Source organism: Haliotis cracherodii, unplaced genomic scaffold (genome assembly GCF_022045235.1).
Source record: "Haliotis cracherodii isolate W230 unplaced genomic scaffold, xgHalCrac1.p SCAF_23, whole genome shotgun sequence".
Taxonomy (NCBI): domain Eukaryota; kingdom Metazoa; phylum Mollusca; class Gastropoda; order Lepetellida; family Haliotidae; genus Haliotis; species Haliotis cracherodii.
The window spans coordinates 12,074,911-12,097,310 of record NW_027266279.1 but is presented as its reverse complement, the minus strand read 5'-3'; the positions used below and the strand labels follow the sequence as shown (position 1 = coordinate 12,097,310).

General features: G+C 40.1%; 1 protein-coding gene and 1 pseudogene across 1 annotated transcript; both read right to left on the bottom strand.

The window, feature by feature from the left end:
* Positions 1 to 25: 25 nt before the first annotated feature.
* Positions 26 to 8,679, bottom strand: LOC139471991 (uncharacterized transporter slc-17.2-like; annotated as a pseudogene).
* Positions 8,680 to 10,658: 1,979 nt separating this feature from the next.
* On the bottom strand, positions 10,659 to 21,124 carry LOC139471634 (uncharacterized transporter slc-17.2-like). Its single transcript, XM_071254036.1, has 11 exons — positions 21,067 to 21,124; positions 19,482 to 19,630; positions 18,671 to 18,904; positions 18,211 to 18,298; positions 16,896 to 16,991; positions 16,293 to 16,417; positions 14,669 to 14,818; positions 13,860 to 13,992; positions 12,287 to 12,437; positions 11,652 to 11,742; positions 10,659 to 10,889 (listed from the first exon to the last, which is right to left on the bottom strand). Exons 1-11 carry the CDS (start codon positions 21,122 to 21,124, stop codon positions 10,659 to 10,661), a joined length of 1,506 nt encoding a protein of 501 aa, XP_071110137.1.
* Positions 21,125 to 22,400: the final 1,276 nt, after the last annotated feature.

The following is a 22,400-nucleotide window of genomic DNA, read 5'->3' as shown; positions in this document are numbered from 1 at the left end:
ATGCACGTGGTCTAAAGTGGCCTGATCACTGCGAGTCAGCCTGCCCCTCATCCTCTCTAGATACAATGGTGTTTGCGATCATACACTGAAGCAGACACACGTTCGCGATAAGTGCACATGATAAACAAGTAAAAAAAACAGACCGCGAAAGAGTATGTCCTGACTCGACATGTTGTATATATTCACATGTCATGTCACATGCAAGTGTATATATTGATCTGATCACTACGAGTCCCCCAGCTGACAATTAACAAACTCTTCCTACATCTCACGAAGTCACGAAGTTACATTGCAGATTTTCTTCAGTGTAACACGACCCATATACAATAACGACGTCATTCCAGACATAAAAAAGAGCGCTATACCTACATGAGAATGCTACAGGGGATTTCTCATTTCTCGCTGCTGACTTCTCCTGACTCGACATATTGTATATGTTCACATATCATGCACAGGAAGTGGGTCTTTATCGGCCTGATCAGTGCGAGTCACCCGTGCAGAGAACAAACAAACTCTGCCTGCGTCTCACCGTCTCTAGATACAATGGTATTTGTTAGTCTGCAGATGCACTTCAGAGGTGCACCATTCCAGTCACTCAACTTTTAATTTATCTAAACTTATCAGCACTTCTTTTAACGTGCTTACGATAAACAAGTAAAACAGACTGCAAAAGAGAGTATACACCCAAGTATAATCCAATTATCAAGTGTATGCTTTATTTTGCCCAGCAGTTTAATTTATAGGTAATCGGGTAATTCTGGAATTCATGGCATGGTGTAACTTGTCGTCCACTCAGTTTAACATTTCCTGCATTAGGTGAAACTCGTTAATTCGGACCCTGCTAATCCAGAAGTACCAATTTCTGGATAATTACTGTTGGCAATATGTGCTCTCCAAAACAAGTAAAGTGTCATTAAAATATATTTGTCAGTCGTCAAAACAAAGATCAGCTTTGAAAACTGACTGTCAGTGGTGGAACGGTTTCAGAACCAAAACCTAACGCATCAACAGACCCAACATCAATGCACGTGGAACATGAAATACCATGTGGGTAAGTCGTTATTTATTATCCACATTCACATGTGAGCTCTCTACTCTTCCTATTATGCAGTATTTGTGATCAGATTGGGAATGTGTCGTCAACAATGTGATGAACGTCTTAGGGCCGTTGGCAGAGGCTATTGAAAGAGGTAGCTAGTATGTTCAATGTGTCTCAGTCTGCAACTTGCAGATTTCTGCAGACACAAAATGTTAATGATTGGCCCCGCACACGGTGCCCAAGGTAACATAGCAAACTTTCAGGATCGATAAATCAGAATCCAGGCTTCAAGAAATCAGCCCTTCAAATCTCTTTTAACTCGTCAGCATGTAGCCAATCTTCATGCTCTGCTACCATGTGTTGTTCCACCGTTAACAAGTGAACACATTCTAGCCATACGCCAATAGTGTTTAGAACGTAAGACAATGCCGAAGGTCTCGTTTAATGTTTTCGGAGAAGTTCAAAATTACTTCTGGACTCTGTAAAAGCGTGGACGTGTTTGGTGGCGAACTGACAAACATCAAGCACGTATTATGACTGACTACTTCCAGCCTCAATATGTTTTTAAGAAAAATACATTGCAACAATGTAATGTTTGTGGCAGACAAATGTTTTTTCAACAGTCAGCATAATTGCTTTTATCAAGAATTCTCTGGTCAATTTATGTTTTTCACTAAAATCCTAGCAAAGCCAAATATATGTCTAATCACTCCGTACCTACATCTAAAATACATAAATATATGTCTCATCATACCGTATGCTGATGTACTAATATAGTATTATGTGTCAAATCACTCTGTCCGTCCATGTACTAATATAATATTATGTGTCTAATCACTGTTCGTCCATGTACTAATATAATATTATGTGTCAAATCACCCTGTTTGTCCATGTACTAATATAGTATTATGTGTCTAATCACTGGATTATCTGGTCCAGACTCACACCGTCATATGGCTGGAATACTGATGAGTGCGGCGTTAAACAAGAAACTTTTTTTTAAATAGACCTATCCTATGCACATGTATCAAAGTTTGCCCAATACTCAAAATAAATAATATATTTTTCCACAACAGCGTTATGTTATTTGTGGTTAATATAATTATGCTCCTTCATAACTTTCAGTAACATCATAATTATGCGTTTGTGAGGTATCACATATGGCGAGGAACTTTGATGCTCTGCATCAATGTTTTCTTGTATCAAAACTAACATTAAAAGTGAGTGACTGTGTGACAGTTAGATCTCGTTTCAGCCTTTTCGTTTAATATCGGGTCAACTTTCTATCCGAGTGGAGAATCGACCCCGGGTCTTCCTGTGACAAGCGAACACTTTAACCACTAGGCTTCCCCAGCGCCCTCAGCCGGTAGGAATTCAGAACAACAAATAGGGTTTTCTTAAGGTTGAAGCTTTATCTCATATTCAATACCAATTGTAGCAAAACAATCATTTTCAAAATATTATTTGTTTCTTGTCCACCTGTATCGAAATACCCATTCGTCGAATTTATTTACATACGCACCTCGGCTATGTCGAAATCCAGCACTTCTCTAAGGAATGTTGGTATGTTGGTCAGTAGTGTGTATGTTATCCAGTTAGAACACACGTGTGCAGTTAGACATGCCCACAGCGCCGGTGACTTCAGCTGGGCGGCCCATGGGGTCGAGAACGTCTAGATAACAACGTTAATATGTCACGTGTTTACTTATAGAGACATCACTCCAGTCTGTTGATTCCGGGGGGAAATGAACGAGCTCCGAATGGGTGAGTTGATTCTACTTCCAAAATCAACGGGTCCGTGTGATTTTTTCGAATTAAATCGTTATGGTTGAAAAATGATTTCTCTCTATTTTTTTTATAATGACCAAAAGTTGCTTCAGTTGTACTTGTTTTGAAATGCACTTTCAGAATGGCCAGCGAATTCCTGGCTTTTAAACCATCATGATGACGTCATGCTATTGGTGTTGCAATTGATTCCAAGTCAAGTAGAACTGAGCCGCAAATATAAGGTATTCTGCAAACTTATAGAGAAATAATATATCAACATAAAACTCCCGGAATCAACATGTACTCGTGATTTCTCCATTACATCAGCTGCAACAATAATCGCTTGACGTCATCACAATGGTTCAATTCACAGTTAATACTTATAGATGTGAACCGTACGTGGAGGTAGAATTAATGACCAGTCCCAAAGGGAATGTTTAGTAAGGACACAGTTAGAGAAGACACAGTGAAACGTGTATCAGGACGTGCATTAACAAGGGAATATAATCTAAAAAGTCTGGAATGATTTAGCAGGTCCTTTTTACCTCAGCCCCTGGGCTCCATTTGAATGTTGTTGACATATGTAAACCTTGAGATAAGGGACCTTATTGGTGAACAGTCACAATTAGACTTCTCAAAACTTTTAAAACTACAGTATCTTAGCAACACAAAAATACAATGCACATTTATATTTATTACAGAGATACATGACATCAAACATTTGGACTCGATTTACTGCAAAATCTTCAGACTGTTTATGTAATTATATATGTTTTTTTCAGATGTAATGTTAGATTTATTGAACGTAGACATGTATGCTGAAATGTTTTAAAATAATGTTTGTATTACATTACGAAGAAACGAGAGAGAAATAAGATATGTTTGTACATTCCACACACATGGCGATATTTACGGAAGTGTTTCTTAATGACGTCACAACACAATTGTATCCTAGCACCCATTATGTCTTTTTTCTGATGGTAGGTCACATATATATTTTAATGATGCGATAACCTTATTTCTGGCACTCAATGTTAGTCTAACTTATGGGGGGAAATGAAAAATACAAGTATAATAATACAACAAACACATTAAATGGATGGATATCCTGTGTAGTAACGTAATGAGTTATGTTTACGGCGTTTCTAGTGATACCACTGCTATATCACAGCTGGGGACACACAGAAAGGGCTTGAAAACTTGTACCCATTTGGAGAATGAACCCCGATTCTTCCGTGTGATAAGGTAAGGCTCCGACCATTAGGTTAATATGAATCACAATTAGTAGTATTTAAGTTGTGTCTTTAAAACAATATATAACATATTTAAATCATGTAGACATAAAAGGACGATACCTGTTGTTTTTCCCCGATGCTTGTGATAATATAGTTCCTCTCTCTCTTCGTAATACGAGGGTGCTGAGCCGGTGTGCTGGTGACCGTTATATACCACAGCCCGCACCATAACAACGATATTCCACCTGTTGACGGGAAATAAACAATGTTGTTCCAAAGTGGGTGATATCAAACTAGTTCTGAGGAGATAAAATTTGTTGATTGCAAAGATTGAACAATTTCCTTGCTTCCTCTTGGCAAATGTGAAGGCCCTACATACAGATTGTATGTCCAAAACAAAAATATATCACTAGGCATAATTAGGAGAACCTTGATGATGCCGGAGACATCATCATTTATGTGTAAATGGGTGAGTCAGTCAGTCAGTGAGCTTGGTTCAACCATGCTTTGAACAATATTCCAGTAATATCACAGGCCATCAGCTTATTCTTTGGTAGGTACCTAAGTTAATACTGTCATTAAATATTTATTGTGGTCATATCTACAGTACAAAGTATGTTTCACGAACAAAATGGATTATCGGTTATAACAAGGACGGATATGAGGAACACACTTATAACAAGTTGTATGTGAGGAATAATCGGTTGAATTGTGAATGAATATTGCCACTTAAGGATCGGATTGTGTATATCTTAATTACCTGTAACATAGAAGATGGAACCCCATCCATTATCGAAGCCATATATGCACATGAACCCCGATATAGCGAACGTTGCTATGCTACCAAACTGAGTTCCTGGAATGTAGAATATTAACAACAATATTACAATATTGAAAAAAAGGCCTCCTCTTCTATCTGTGGCAAATATTCCAATCAGTCCATAAACAAGCTTGATTTCAAGATTGGCAATTATAAAACTATTCAAGCAATTATTTTTACAAACATCATTTCTCGGTGACTTTTCATGCACATACATTGGAAGTGAACCGAACTGACAAATCATCACAACATTTACTTCGATTCGCTGATAGATGTTATATGTAAGTAATTTCATTGGCTGTGGAAATATTTTGTAAATTAGTCTGTAATAACAGTCAGTAGCTGCAAATGATTGACTTGTTGGTTAAAGAGAAATGCTGCTGTGTTCAGATTTATACAGCGTTTGGGCGGCGGCAAGTGGTTTTGTACAAGAGTTATCCGTCCTTGTATCCATGAATGAGCAAGCTCCTTCCCAGCGCGTGACACCTTCGTTACACTCTCGGTAACATCGCTTCCACCAGTGTGGGCGCGGCCATTACAAGAATCTTGAAATTTGCCCTCTAACCCCAAATGTAGTAACGTTGATACTTTTGTTTATGTCGTTGGGAATGCCATGATATTTCATTTTGAAAAGGTTTACGACTGACCATGTTTTCCAGATGAATTTACTTTGTTGTTTTAATAATCAGATTGGTTCGAGATTGCAGACTAATGGAAAACTTCTCCCTTATATTCTTACTATATCAATAACAGGATAGTTATAATGAAACAAAAATTCAAATTGACAAACAAAGAAAGTAATTTAGCAGGGGTAAATGTATTCGGCGTCACGACAGTCGTCACTTGTTTGTAAACATAACCGTCATTCGGTTGCAAGTTCAACTCCAAGCATGGTTGTGGCCAGCTATTCACAGTGGGGAGTTTTGACTGGTGGCAGCGATAGTATAGAGAGCTCCGCGAACGGGCTATCGCTGTGAGGAGCTTGCATGAATGAGTTGTGGACAGGGTCACTTTGGGGTCTGTTTCCAAGATGGCAGCACTTCCGGTCTTGGTTCATGCAGGGATACACCGGAACCAGAAGTGCCCCCACGACAAGATGGCGGCACGTCCGGTCACGTGTCCGGATGAGCCGTCATCTTGACGGAATCTCACGTGAAGTGAGGAGATCTCACCCACTGAGATACCAAGCCGCAGTTGTCCGCTGTGCACCTGTTACTCGTTGCTGCTGCCACTGATTTGACCCATTATTGAAGTTTTTATTTGCAAACCTCGCAAGACGGGTCAGATGAACGATGTTGCGCTTTGGTTTTGGCTTTGGTTTGTAAAGGCGACAACACGACAATGTCCTTTCTATAATGGTTCTATAGACATGCGCATAAAATCTGTAAAAAAGATTTCATCAGAAATATAAACCTTCAAATCCGATTTACCTGAATAACAGACAGCAGTGAGTTTTGTCCTCTCTAATGGCGGAGCCCATCGGGCCCAAAGGGATTGTAGAGATGGAAACAAGACTCCCTGGGGAGAGTACAGTCAACAAAAGTGATATATTGTCTTTTGGATGACACCACATGCGGTATCACGTTCTGAAGAAAAATATACCGAAGCTCATCAAACGACGATCTTTCACCGGACAAGCATCTTGTCATGTGCTTCAGCGCTGGTTAAGAGTAACACTGATGGAATTGTGCGACTGGTTTGTTGTTCAGCACATACACCAGGTAGATGGAAGTCCGGGCGCCGATTGGTAGAAGAAGTGAAACGATCGAGCCAATCAGCATCCCGATAAACATGACGTACTTCCCGCCATATCTACTCGCCAGTATTCCCCACGGGAATCTGTGTCAATATGTAGCCGTAGAAAAACGAGCTGAGGATTCCAGACTGCTCTCCCTTGGACCAGTTAAACTCGGCATGCTGGAAATATAACGTGCAAGTATTTGAATAGATAGTGGAATGTTAACATGTATGATTCACATATATAAGATTGATGCAATACTTAGACAAGATAGGACACTTAGAGGAAGCCATCGAGCGATAAGCAAGGCTGGAAGACATAAAGTAACACGTGATTTAATATATTACGTCACAGTGGAACCTGCATTCTACACAAGACACCATTGCTTCAACTATCAGCATATGACTTATGTGTAGAAAAGCCCATTCATGCAAAAACGCCCATTCATGCAAAAACAAATAGCAAGATGAGGTCAGTCTCGTTTTGGGGATTATGCAGCACTTGGAATGGGTGCTAAATGTTTACCTTTACGGATAACTTTTTAAGATGGACTAAGATTAAGAGCGTAAGTAGATTGTTTGAAGGATAAGTACACTTCAAGAACGATAACTTCTGTTTTTTACTCAATGAGAGCTAGTTAGTAAGCAAGCAGGCACACGGATGGCTAAGTCTGAAAAGGTCTGAAATATATCACGACAAAGCGATTTCAAGGTTTCTCAAAGCCTGCTGATCCTGGATAATGAAACCGGAGGTTGATAGTATGAAGATCGAGCCACGTCTTAGCAGGATACGAAGAGATACATGATCAGCCACTTTTGACATTTGAAGATATATAACACTGCGATGGTAATGAGGTGGTTGGAAACTGTACCTCCGATATTGACGACGTGGAATTGGTGTCGGTGTCGTAGACCATGCACACGATGGCGACGCTGAGGTTGGCACGGGTGGCGTACACGGCCAGCAGCCATCGTTGTGAACACAAGCAAGATACTACAAAGGAATACAAACGTGAATTCAATTTTTGGAGGAAAAGAGGGTGAACTAAATGGGGTGTGGCGTGCACTTTAAACATAAACATGCTTGCACTAAATTCGGGAAACATTTTGAGTTTGTTAGTCAATATATTGTTAGTACATTTAATGTCACCAAAGGATACAGCGTTATGTTTTGTGAAGAAGCATTTAGCAATACTCCAGTACCATCACGGCTGGGTACACCAGAAGAGGGTTTCCTACGTTGTACATATGTAAGCAATCGAACCCGTTCCTTAGGCGAGACGAGAGAACGCTTGAACCACGAGGCTACCCCACTGCCCTTAATGTTTTGCATATGTCAACATGATTTGAGTGCTTCTCAAAGGGGAGGCTGCGCAGCTGTCTGGGATGCGGGTATAAAATATTAATGATAAATTTGTTTTATGTCACTAGCTGTCACTTACTGTCACTAACGAATTGATATTGACGACTGCGGCGAAAACAGCCATCATCTACATTAAGTGACCATTGGTTGCATGGGGGATGCACGACTCTTGCTCTTGTTGGACTGGGGATGCAGCATTCAATGTCTTAGTAGAAGGTTGTTATGGTAGACATGAGAACACTTCCCAATTAGATCCATAAGTAACAAAGTTATATCCGATCCGACACCAGAAATGGGGTTTACACATTGTACCCATGTCGGGTCTCGAAGCCGGGTCGTCGGCGTGACGATCGATCGCTTTAACCATGAGCCAACGCGACCGCCCCGACGCCTGTATAGGAGTTATGGTAGTCGTTTACAATTTATTACTAGTGCATACAACCATACACACACACACACACACACACACACACACACACACACACACACACACTCTCACACACATACACACACATACACACACATACATACATATATACATAGACTCTATAAGTGCAATAATCTTGAACCCTATACTTTCAATATACATTATTAAACATTTCATCTGAAAGCAAAACGATACCATTGCGTTTGTCATAACAATGAGCATGTTATACCTACATGAGAATGCTACAGGGGATTTCTCATCTCTCGATGCTTGCTTCTCCGAACTCGACATGTTGTATATATTCACGTATCATGTACATGCATGTGGCCAATATTGGCCTGATCACTGCGAGTCCCCGTTCTGAGAACAAACAAACTCTGCCTGCATCTCACTATCTCTAGATACAATGGTGTTTGCGATCATACACTGAAGCAGATACACGATTAGCCTGTGGACATTTTCAGAGTAAGGCGGCCCATATTAAATAATGAAGACGATATTCCAGTAACTCAACATTTTAATTGTTTATCTTATGCATCTGATAAACAAGTAAAAACAGACCGCAAAAGGAAGTATATACCCATGTTTGATGGTGGCTAAAAATGTGAACAAGTGTGTGCTATCTTTTGCCCGGCAGTTTAATTTATTGGTAATCGAGTAATTCTCGAATCAACGGCATGGTGTGACTTGTTGTCAACAGAGCTTAACACTTCCTGCATTAAGTGAAACTTGTTAATCCGGACCCCACTAATCCAGACATGCCCCTTCCGGATAAATTATGTTGGCAACATATACTCACCATAACAAGTTGAGGGTCATTAGAATATATATGATAATGATCAGTCGCCAGAACAAAGTTCAGCTTTGAAAAATGACTGCCAGAGATGGAACGGTTTCAGAACCAAGACCTAACGCTCCAACACCCCCGAAACATTGCACGTGGAACATGAAATACCATGTGGGTTTGGGCGTCATGTTTTATCCACAGTAACATGTGAGCTCTCCTCTCTTGCTGTAATGCAGTATTTGTGATAAGATGTCTCGTCAACAATGTGATGAAAGTCTAAGGGCTGTTGGCAGAGGCTATTGAAAGAGATAGCCAGTATGTTCGATGTGTCTCAGTCTGCACATGGCAGATTTCTGCAGACACAAAATGTTATTGATTGGCCCCGCACACGGTGCCCAAGATCACACAGCAAACTTTCAGGATCAATTAATCAGAATCCAGGCTTCAAGAAATCAGCCCTTCAAATCTCTTTTAACTCGTCAGCATGTAGCCAATCTTCATGCTCTGCTACCATGTGTTGTTCCACCGTTAACAAGTGAACACATTCTAGCCATACGCCAATAGTGTTTAGAACGTAAGACAATGCCGAAGGTCTCGTTTAATGTTTTCGGAGAAGTTCAAAATTACTTCTGGACTCTCTGTATAAGCGTGGACGTGTTTGGTGGCGTACTAATGAACGTCAAGCACGTATTATGACTACCTCCAGCCTGAATATGTTTTTTTAAGAAAAATGCATTGCAACAATATAATGTTTGTGGCAGACAAATGTTTTTTCAACAATCTGCATAATTGCTTTTGTCAAGAATTATCTGGGGCAATTTATTTTTTTCACTAACATCCCAGCAAAGCCAAATATATGTCTGATCACTCTGTACCTACATCTAAAATACATAAATATACGTCTAATCATACCGAATGTTCATGTACTTTTATAATATTATGTGTCCAATCACTCTGTTCATCCATGTACTAATATAGTAGTATGTGTCCAATCACTCTGTTCGTCCATGTACTAATGTCTGATCATAATTTATATTCTTTAGCTTCCGTAAAGTTATCTACGTTTGGACGTCGATGTGGGGGCGTATGTGTATGCATAAGAAAAGAATTGTGTAAGAAATGTGGAAATAGTTTTGGTGAAGATAATACTTCGTGTTTATTAATCTCCAAGTCGTGATTTGGTACATTGAAAGATATTACTTTCATTTGGATTCATGTTCTTCCTATTTGGGCCCAATATTTTCAACATGTTAACTTTACACGTTCATTAGAGATACTTTTCTGTTTAACAATATAACACCTATCAATGAATATCATGGTGTTTTATATGGTGGTTTCAATTCCAGGGTCCACTTGCACAGAACGTCTTTTGGAATTCATTCCCTGTAAAATTGTCTGGTTAACATATGTTCTGTTTCAATGATACGGCAAAAGGAGGTTCACTGTATCCGATGTATGTGGTAATCTGTTACGCTGAAAACTGTTACAGTTGATTTGACGTATCTGTAATTGCCTTCTTGTCAAAAGTGTCCTTGGTATCCAGAGCTCTGTCTGACACGTCGGGGACCTTCTGCCCTTCCCCCACGTCTACCTCCACCTGGTCCACGGCCCAGGGCTGCAGCTCCCCCCGGGCCTGGGTGCCGAACACCAAAGTTCCCAGGACACAGAATCCTGCACACACGTAGAACACGTTCCGCCATTCTTCCTGGGTTTTCTATGGGGAGAGGCAGAGTGTGTGTGAGTGAAAATAGTGTAACGCAGCGGTAAGCAATATTTCAACAGTGTACGAAACCAGAAAAGGGGCTTTTGACATTGTATGGGGAATCGAACTCGTGTCTTCGGGTGAACGTTTTACCAACTAGGCTACACCAGTCAGATAGCTAACGGAGTGAATAGTAGGGGGCCGACCATTTCATATTATGGTGGTGGCGGGCTGTAGAATAACAAATGGCCACTATTATCATTATTAAAGGTTGGCAACATTTAGTCAGGAACTGACAAAACAGTGATCGATAGTGTGGACACCGATTCATGCGTCCACGTGAAAGAGTTGGGTTAACGCCGTATAACAGTATTCAGTCATATTGAGGAATGTCATCTTCATGTAAAAGGTAAGCCACAAACAGTAGACGTGGGTAGATCATTCGAGTGTGATCATAAGTAGCTTGAGTGTGGGGTTAAACAGTTGAAGAAAATCCAAATAAGTATGAATGCGGGAACCGACTACAAGCAGATTCATTGAGTCACCACCAATCGTTACAAGTGACAGTAAGAAATAATCCCGTATATGAAATGATGACGTCACTGATGGAATTCCGCGTTAGAATTTGTCCTATGTCGTACGAGTGGACTTAATGGATCGGGTGGTTATGTTTGTTGCCTTGGTTACAGACCGCTGTCGTATGGCTGTGAAAGCTGAGAGCAACGCTGAACAAAACAAACAAAGAACTTAACCGATAACGACTCTTCTACTTACGTTTGGGGTGAGGGCACCGGCTAGGAGAGGTGACACCATCCCCGGGACCGTCGCAGCAGCGTTACAAATACCGAACAGTATACCAGCGTATCTGCAACATGAATGTCGACATTGAGACACAGATACCCATATAAACGAACATGAACCATGTGAGGAAATGACGAACGTGAAACATTGCTCAGAGAGGTGTTAGATAACAAACATTCCCAGAAAGTGATACAACGACATCATTTCATTCAGTGAAAAAAATATATTTTTGAATATATCACGGAATTTCACAGCTGTCCGTGGCGGAATGAGTAACCATGGTTACGCCTATTTGAGCCATATTCCGTTACAGGGTACACCAACAATTTGGTTGACACACTATGTCTATGTTGATAATTTAACTACTGCATATCCGTAAACGTAATATCATTTTTCTGAATATCCGCACACTCAATCAGCATTTAGTGACACCACCGCAGATAAACAAGGCCAACCAAAGAGTTGAAAAATTGACATCTCATGATCTATAGTCTTAACGATGATAATATCTTTTGTATAAGCATCCGACACATTTTTGAAAACAAGATGGAACAACACATTAAAAACTGGATTTCCCATCTTGAATTAAAAAGATGAAGTAACCCTACCTTGGAGCGAAGTCGACAGTGTTGACAGTGTAGCCAGCAGATCCCATCCCAACAAACCACATGGCTATCGTTAACAAAACTACAGCGACATAGCGGTTCTCCACGCTCACAAACCCTGTCCCGATCAGACACGCACCTGCCCCCACGAAGGCTGAAATAAAACCTACTTTGTAATACATGTTTCTTTGTCTTTCCCTCATTTTGCCTACATTTCACTTTGCCGTCCACTCATTTTGCCAACATTTCACTTTGCCGTCCACTCATTTTGCCTACATTTCACTTTGCCGTCCACTCATTTTGCCAACATTTCATTTTGCCGTCCACTCATTTTGCCTACATTTCACTTTGCTGTCCATTCATTTTGCCTACATTTCACTTTGCCGTCCACTCATTTTGCCAACATTTCACTTTGCCGTCCATTCATTTTGCCCACATTTCACTTTGCCGTCCACTCATCTTGCCTACATTTCACTTTGCCGTCCAATCATTTTGCTTACATTTAACTTTGCCATCCAATCATTTTGCCAACATTTCACTTAGCCGTCCACTCATTTTGCCTACATTTCACTTTGCCGTCCACTCATCTTGCCTACATTTCACTTTGCCATCCATTCATTTTGCCTACATTTCACTTTGCCGTCCAATCATTTTGCCAACATTTCACTTAGCCGTCCACTCATTATGCCTACATTGCACTTTGCCGTCCACTCATTTTGCCTACATTTCACTTTGCCGTCCACTCATTTTGCCTACATTTCACTTTGCCGTCCATTCATTTTGCCTACATTTCACTTAGCCGTCCACTCGTTTTGCCTACATTTCACTTAGCCGTCCACTCATATTGCCGACATGTCACTCTGTTTTCCTCTCATTTTGCTCATATCTCATTCAGACTAGATTACATTTCGCCTTCATCTCATTTGCCCACACCTTATTTTGCCTTCATTTCATATTGTATACATATCATCTTGCCAACATCTCATTTGGGCTACAATTCGCATGCCTCCCGCCCACATTACCTTAAGTGTGCTTGACCATCGCAATAGTGAACTAATCATAAACTCTGTGATACACAGGTCATTTGTTACAACATTTCAGGGTAATCGCGGCGAGAATAATTTGGGGCTTCACTTTACTCATATTCAGAATAAAACCCACGCCGTCCGGTACGATGACACGCAATCTACAAAGGGACCGAGCCTCACAACGCGATCTATCGTCTCCTGCCACTAGCATAGGTTGCTGGGGACCTATTCTATGTAGTAGTCTAATGTGAATAAATATTGTAATAAGTCATTGATCAATATAAATGCAATGGGGGAGAACAGTACACATGACCCGATAATGTTAAAATAAATCACAAAATAACATTTGCAAAAATGAACTAACAGTACTCAATGTAGCAAGTTAAAATAATTATAAAATTTTGTCGGTTTTCTCCATGCTAATAGTGTCCTCAACTCAACCACCTGCACTATTAAAGAATTACGTCCAGCGATTGACTGAAATTTTGCGACGATCCGTAAATCTGGTTGAACCTTGCAAGGATGTAAAGTTATCTACTGGTACTGACATATAGACTGGAAGATCCTCCGCGTGGCCGTTGTGCTGAGGTATTTCCTTGACCGGATGTAGTCGGCCACCTGACCTGTCACTATTCCGGACACGGCCTGGCTGACGTACGGAATGGACGACAGCAAACCGTTCTTGTGAAGAAAATCAATCGATTTACATACATTTACAAAAATATCCACGATGGACACATTGCACACATATAGCAACGCTGATTATATTAAAACTAACATTAAAGGTGAGTGACTGTATGACAGTTATATCTCGTTTCAGCCTTTTCGTTCAATATCGGGTCGACTTTGTATCCGAGTGGAAAATCGACCCCGGGTCTTCCCGTGATAAGCGAACACTTTAGACCCGTGAAGATTCCGGGGTAGTATAGGTCTTGCACAACCCATACTTGCCATAAAAGGCGACTAAGATTGTCGTAAAAGGCGAATAACGAGATCGGGTGGTCAGACTTGCAGACTTGATTGATACATGTCATCGATCCCAATTACGTGGATCGATGCTCATGATGTCAATTACTTGATTGTCTGGTCCAGACTCAATTATTTACAGACCGCCGTCATATAACTGGAATATTACTGAGTGCGGGGTTAAACAACAAGCGAACACTTTAACCACTAGAGGCTTCTCCAGCGCCCTCAGTCGGTAGGAATTCAGAACAACAAATAAGGCTTTCTTAAGGTTTAAGTTTTATCTCATGTTCAATACCTGATGTAGCAAAACAATCATTTTAAAAATAGTATTTGTTTCTAGTCCACCTGTATCGAAATACCAATTAGTCGAACGTATTTACATATGCACCTCTGCTATGTCGAAATCCAGCACCTCTTTAAGGAATGTTGGTATGTTGGTCAGTAGAGTATATGTTATCCAGTTAGAACACACTTGTGCAGTTAGACATGCCCACAGCGCCGGTGACTTCAGCAGGGCGGCCCATGGGGTCGAGAACGTCTAGATAACAACGTTAATATGTCATGTGTTACTTCTACTTCCAGAATCTACGGGTCCGTGTGATTTTTTCGAATTAAATCGTTATGGTTGATAATGATTTCCCTATAATTTTGCATAATGACCTATAGTTGCTTCAGTTGTACTTGTTTTGAAATGCACTTTCAGAATGGCCAGCGAATTCCTGACTCTAAAACCATTATGATGACGTCATGCTATTGTTGTTGCAATTGATTCCAGGTCAAGTAGAGCTGACGCAAATATAAGGTATTCTGCAAACCTATAGAGAAATTATACACCAACCATAAAATGGTTTATGTTTTAGAGAGGCCTCGATTCTGTTGATTTCGAAAGTAGAATCAACTCGCCTCATCGGGGACCAATTATACAACTCCCGGAATCAACATATACTCGTGATTTCTTCATTACAGGATCAGCTGCAACAATAATCGCTTGAAGTCATCACAATGGTTTAATTCACAGTTAATACTTATAAATGTGAACCGTACGTGGAGGTAGAATAAATGACCAGTCCCAAAGAGATTGTTTAGTAAGGATACTGTTAGAGAAGTCACAGTGAAAACGTGTATCAGAACGTGCATTAAAAAGGGAATCTAATCTAAAACATCTGGAATGATTTAGCAGGTCTTTTTTGCCTCAGCCCCAAGGCAGTGTCCTTGGCTCCATTTGAATTTTGTTTTTTATTTTGTTGACATATGTGACCAACCATGAGATAAGGGATCTTATGGGTGAACAATCACAATTAGACTTCTCAATATATTTTAAGACTACAGTATCTTAGGAACACAAAAATACATTTCACATTTATCTTTATTACAGAGATACATAACATCAAACATTTGGACTCGTTTTACTGCAAATATATATCTTATAGCTGTTTATGTAATAATTGCATTTTTTAAGTAATGTTAGATTAGTTGAACGTTGACATGTATGCTGAAAGGTTTTCAAATAATGTTTTTATTGCATTACGAATAAACGAGAGAATAATATATATTATTGTACATGGCGATATTTACGGAGGTGTTTCTCAATGACGTCACAATACAATTGTATCCTAACACCATAATGTCCCTTTTCTCCTGGTGGGTCACATATATATTTTTATAATGAGATTACTCACTGTTAGGCTTAATTTATGGGGGAGGGGGGGGGGGGGAGAAAACCACAAGTATAATAATACAACAAACACATTAAATGGATGGATATCTTGCGTAGTAACGTAATGAGTTATGTTTACGCCGTTTCTAGTGAAACCACTGCTATATCACAGCTGGGGACACACAGAAAGGGCTTGAAAACTTGTACCCATTTGGAGAATGAACCCGATTCTTCCGTGTGACAAGGAAAGGCTGCGACCATTAGGTTAATATGAATTACATTTAGTAGTATTTAAGTTGTGTCTTTAAAAGAATTTATAACACATTTAAATCATGTAGCTATGAAAGGACGATACCTGTTGTTTTTCCCCTATACTGGTGATGATATAATTCCTCTCTCTCTTCGTGATACGAGGGTGCTGAGCCGGTGTGCTGGCGACCGTTATATACCACAGCCCGCACCATAACAACGATATTCCACCTGTTGACGGGAAATAAACAATGTTGCTTCCTCTTGGCAAATATGAAGGCCCTACATACGGATTGTATGTCCAAAACAAAAATATGTCACTAGGCATAATTAGGAGAACCTTTATGATGCCGGAGACATCATCATTTATGTGTAAATGGGTGAGTCAGTCAGTCAGTGAGCTTGGTTCAACCATGCTTTGAACAATATTCCAGTAATATCACGCATATCACGGCGCATCAGCTTATTCTGTGGTACCTTAATTAATACTGTCATTAAATATTTATTGTGGTCATATCTACAGTACAAAGTATGTCTCACGAACAAAAATGATTATCGGTTATAACAAGGACGGATATGAGGAACACTCGGTTATAACAAGTTTTATGTAAGGAATAATCTTTTTTAACAAATCACATATGAGGTATAATCGGTTGAATTGTGAATGAATGTTTCCACTTTAGACTCGGAATATGTATATCTGAATTACCTGTAACATAGAAGATGGATCCCCATCCATTATCGAAGCCATATATGCACATGAACCCCGATATAGCGAACGTTGCTATGCTACCAAACTGAGTTCCTGGAATGTAGAATATTAACAACAATATTACAATATTGAAAAAAAGGCTTCCTCTTCTATCTGTGGCAAATATTCCAATCAGTCCATAAACAAGCTAGATTTCAAGATTGGTAATGATAAAACTATTCAAGCAATTAGTTTTACAAACATCATTTCTCAGTGACTTTTCATTCACATACATTCGAAGTGAACCGAACTGACAAATCATCACAACATTTGCTTCGATTCGTTGATAGATGTTATATGTAAGTAATTTCATTGGCGGTGGAATTTTTTGTAAATAAGTCTGTAATAACAGTCAGTAGCTGCAAATAATTGACTTATTGGTAAAAGTGATGTGCTGTTGTGTTCAGATTTATACAGTGTTTGGGCGGCGGCAAGTGGTTTTGTACCAGAGTTATCTGTCTTTGTATCCATGAATGAGTAGTGTACAGGGTCACTATGCATTCGTGACCAAATCGTGTTATTCCGAGACAAGCCAAATTGCGACTCGTGCCCCATGCGCAAACGGGCATACCTAAAATAGTATATTATAAAAATATTAGAAGTAATTTAAAGCACATTTGGACATGCGGAATTATGAGTATGATTGAACACATTTAACTGTGTCTTGGGTATATTTTAAGATGCAAGACATATGTAAAATCAAACATTTTTTCTGAGGAATACTTTGACGAAGAACTTGAAATCATACGCGCATTCTGAATGGTTTGTCGTATTTTCGCACATAACATTCATCGATAGGGGGACGTGTCTCCTTGCAGGTTGCGGAAAGGGGCGAGTGGTGACAAATGGGTCAGTATGGGCTCTTTTTCCAAGATGGCGGCACTTCCAGTCCTGGTTCAAGCTGGGATACACCGGAACCGTAAGTGCCACTACGACAAGATGGCGGCACGTCCGGTCATGTGTCCGGATGAGCCATCATCTTGACGGGATCTCACAGGAAGTGACGAGATCTCACCCACTGAGATACCAAGCCGCAGTTGTCCGCCGTGCACCTGTTACTCGTTGCTGCTGCCACTGATTTGACCCATTATTGAAGTTTTGTATTTGTAAATCTCGAACACGGGTCAGGTGAACGATGCTGCTCTTTGTTTTGGGCTTGGGTTTGCACAGGCGACAACACGACAATTTCCTTTCTATAATGGTTCTATAGATATGCGCATAAAATCTGTGAAAAAGATTTCATCAGAAATATAAACCTTCAAATCCGATTTACCTGAATAACAGACAGCAGTGAGTTTTGTCCTCTCTAATGGCGGCGCCCATCGGCCCCAAAGGGATTGTAGAGATGGAAACAAGACTCCCTGGGGAGAGTACAGTACAACATAATGTCAACAAAAGTGATATATGTGATGATAAAGTGATGTCATCTTGTGGATGACATGACATGCATTTTCGCGTTCTGAAGAGAAATACACCAAGGTCATCAAACGACGATCTTTCATTGGACAAGCATCTTGTCATGTGCTTCAGCGTTGGTTAAAAGTAACACTGATTGAAATGTTCGACTGTTTTGTCGAAGCCTCATTATAACTGAAATAATTGTTTTGGATATCGCTCTGAACCATTCCATCAGTTAATTTGTCATTCTCGGCAATAATTGCGATAATGGAAAACTAACATGCAAATTACAAATTATATGGCATGTAAATTTTCAGCTTGACAATCATCTCTACCTGGCACACTCCAAGAATCACGCGCAGCACATACACCAGGTAGATGGAAGTCCGTGCCCCGATTGGTAGAAGCAGTGAAACGATCGAGCCAATCAGCATCCCGATAAACATGACGTGCTTCCCGCCATATCTAGTCGCCAGTATTCCCGCGGGAATCTGTGTCAATATGTAGCCGTAGAAATACGAGCTAAGGATTCCAGATTGCTCTCCCTTGGACCAGTTAAACTCGGCATGCTGGAAATATAACGCAAGGATTTGAATAGATAGTGGCATATTGACATTTATGATTCACATATATAAGATTGATGCCATACTAAGACGAGGTTGGACACTTAAAGGAAGCCATCGAGGGATAAGCAAGGCTGGAAGACATACAGTAACACGTGATTTAATTATTTGAATGGGTGCTCAATGTGTACCTCTACTGAATACGCAGTTTCCCATGACAACTTTTTAAGACAGACTTAGATTAAGAGCGTAATTAGATTGATTGAAGGATTATTACACTTCAAGAACGATAACTTCTGTTTTTACTCAATGAGAGCTAGTTTGTAGGCAACCGTGGACACAGATGGCCGATTCGTCAAAAGAGCCGCAATTCGCCGTCCAGTGATGCGTCCTTTTGGGCATGCCAGAAATATAAAGCGATTTGAAAGTTTCTCAAAGCCTGCCAATCCAGAGAAATGAAACCGGAGACTGATAGTATGAACGCGTAGCCACGTCTTAGCAGGATACGAAGAGATACAAGATCAGCCACTTTTAACCACGATACGTAACATTGCGATGATAATGAGGTGGTTGGAAACTGTACCTCTGATATCGACGACGTTGAATTGGTGTCGGTGTCGTTGACCATGCACACGATGGCGACGCTGAGGTTGGCACGGGCGGCGTATAGCATGATACACCCGAACCAGCCAGCGTAGGCGAGCAGCCATCGTTGTGAACACAAGCAGGATACTACAAAGGAATACAAACGCGTTTTCAGTTTTTGGAGGGAAAGAGGGTGAACAGTTTTTTTAAAAGGAGTGTGGCGTGCATTATAATGTAAACATTCTTGCACAAAATCTGGGAAACAATTTGAGTTTGTTAGCCAATATATTGTTAATAATATTTAATGTCACCAAATGATGCAGTGTTATGTTTTGTGAAGAAGCATTTAGCAATACTCCAGTATCATCACGGCTGGGTTTTACATATGAGGTTAATCGAGCCCGTTCCTTAGGCGAGACGAGAGAACGCTTGAACCACGAGGCTACCCCACCGACCTTAATGTTTTGCATACGTCAACATGATTTGAGTGCTTCAAAATGGGGAGGGTGCCCACCTGTCTGGATGCGGGTATAAAATGTTAATGATAAATTTGTTTTATGTCACTTACTGTCACTAACTAATTGGTATTGCTGACTACGGCGAAAACAACAATCATTGGTTGCATGGGGATTGCACGACTCTTGCTCTTGTTGGATTAGGGATGCAGCATTCAATGTCTTAGTAAAAGGCTGTTATGGGAACACTTTCCAATTTGACGCATAAGTAACAAAGTTATATCCCATGCAATTCCCTATTTTGACTTGCACCATATGTAACATGCTTTTTCAGGTTAACATCTGTGTTGCCTTTGCATGTATTTGTGACGAGTGCCTTCCAGTGGGGCAGGATACGCTCACCGTTTTGCGAACACCTGGAATGATCGCTATTTGTTAGTGATTAGTAAACATATGCTTGTGACGCAGTCGGGATTTTATTGTTTTGGAAAGTGGTTTGTCGCTTTTATCACCCTAGTGTATGGATACTGTTCACCAGAAGGGTAATTACACTTACTCTGGAGTTATAGCAATAGCATAATGCGTTCTTCTTTACCTGAGACGAACGCTTATACCAATAATCATAATTATAATCACATTATAACTATACGATCAGACGCCTGTATGGGTGAGTGAGTGACTATGGTTTTACGCCGCTTTTAGCAATATTCCCGCAATATCACGACGGTTGACACCAGAAATAGGGTTTACACAATGTACCCATGTCGGGTCTCGAAGCCGAGTGTTCGCCGTGACGATCGAACGCTTTAACCATGAGCCAACCCGACCGCCCCGACGCCTGTATGGGAGTTATGGTGGTCGTTTACAATTTATTACTAGTGCATACAACCATACATCATACACACACACACGCACGCACGCGCACACACACACACACACACACACACACACACACACACACACACACACACACACACACATACACACACCTCTATAAGTGCAATAATCTTGAACCCCATTTCATTTCACCTCACCTCATCTAACTTTCAATATACATTATTAAACATTTCATCTGAAAACAAGACGAAAGCATTGCGTTTGTCATAACAATGAACATGTTATACCTACATGAGAATGCTACAGGGGATTTCTCATCTTTCGATGCTGGCTTCTCCGAACTCGACATGTTGTATATATTCACGTATCATGTACATGCATGTGGCCAATATTGGCCTGGTCACTGCGAGTCCCCGTGCTGAGAACAGACAAAGTCCGCCTGCATCTCACCATCTCTAGATACAATGGTGTTTGCGATCATACACTGAAGCAGATACACGATTAGCCTGTGGACATTTTCAGAGTAACGCGGCCCATGTAAAATAATGAAGACGATATTCCAGTAACTCAACATTTTTATTATTTATCTGATGCATCTGATAAACAAGTAAAAACAGACCGCAAAAGTAAGTATACACAGCTGTTTGATGGTGGCTAAAAATGTGAAAATCCAATTTCCAAGTGAAGGCTTTCTTTTGCCCAGCAGTTTAATTTATCGGTAATCGAGTAATTCTGGAATCAATGGCATGGTGTGACTTGTTGTCAACAGAGTTTAACACTTCCTGCATTAAGTGAAATTTGTTAATCCGGACCCCAACAATCCAGAAATGCCCCTTCCCGGATAAATTATGTTGGCAACATATACTCACCAAACCAAGTTGAGCGTCATTAAAATATATAGAATTATCTGGGGCAATTTATGTTTTTTACTAAAATCCTAGCAAGGCCAAATATATGTCTAATCACTCTGTACCTACATCTAAAATACATAAATATATGTCTCATTATACCGTATGCTCATGTACAAATATAGTATTTTCTGTCAAATCACTCTGTCCATCTATGTACTAATATAGTTTTATGTGTCTAATCACTCTGTCCGTCCATATACTAATATAGTATTATGTGTCTAATCACTCTGTCCGTCCATGTACTAATATAGTATCATGTGTCCAATCACTCTATACGTCCAAGTACTAATATAGTATTATGTGTCCAATCACTCTGTTCGTCCATATTCTAATAAAGTATTATGTGTCTTATCACTCTGTCCGTCCATGTACTAATATAGTATTATGCGCCAAATCACTCTGTTCGTCCATGTACTAATATAGTATTATGTGTCTAATCACTCTGTTCGTCCATGTACTAATATAGTATTATGTGTCTAATCACTCTGTTCGTCCATGTACTAATATAGTATTATGTGTCTAATCACTTTTTCGTCCATGTACTAATATAGTATTATGTGTCTAATCACTTGTTCGTCCATGTACTAATATAGTATTATATGTCAAATCACTCTGTCCGTCCATGTACTAATATAGTATTATGTGTCTAATCACTTTTTCGTCCATGTACTAATATAGTATTATGCGCCAAATCACTCTGTTCGTCCATGTACT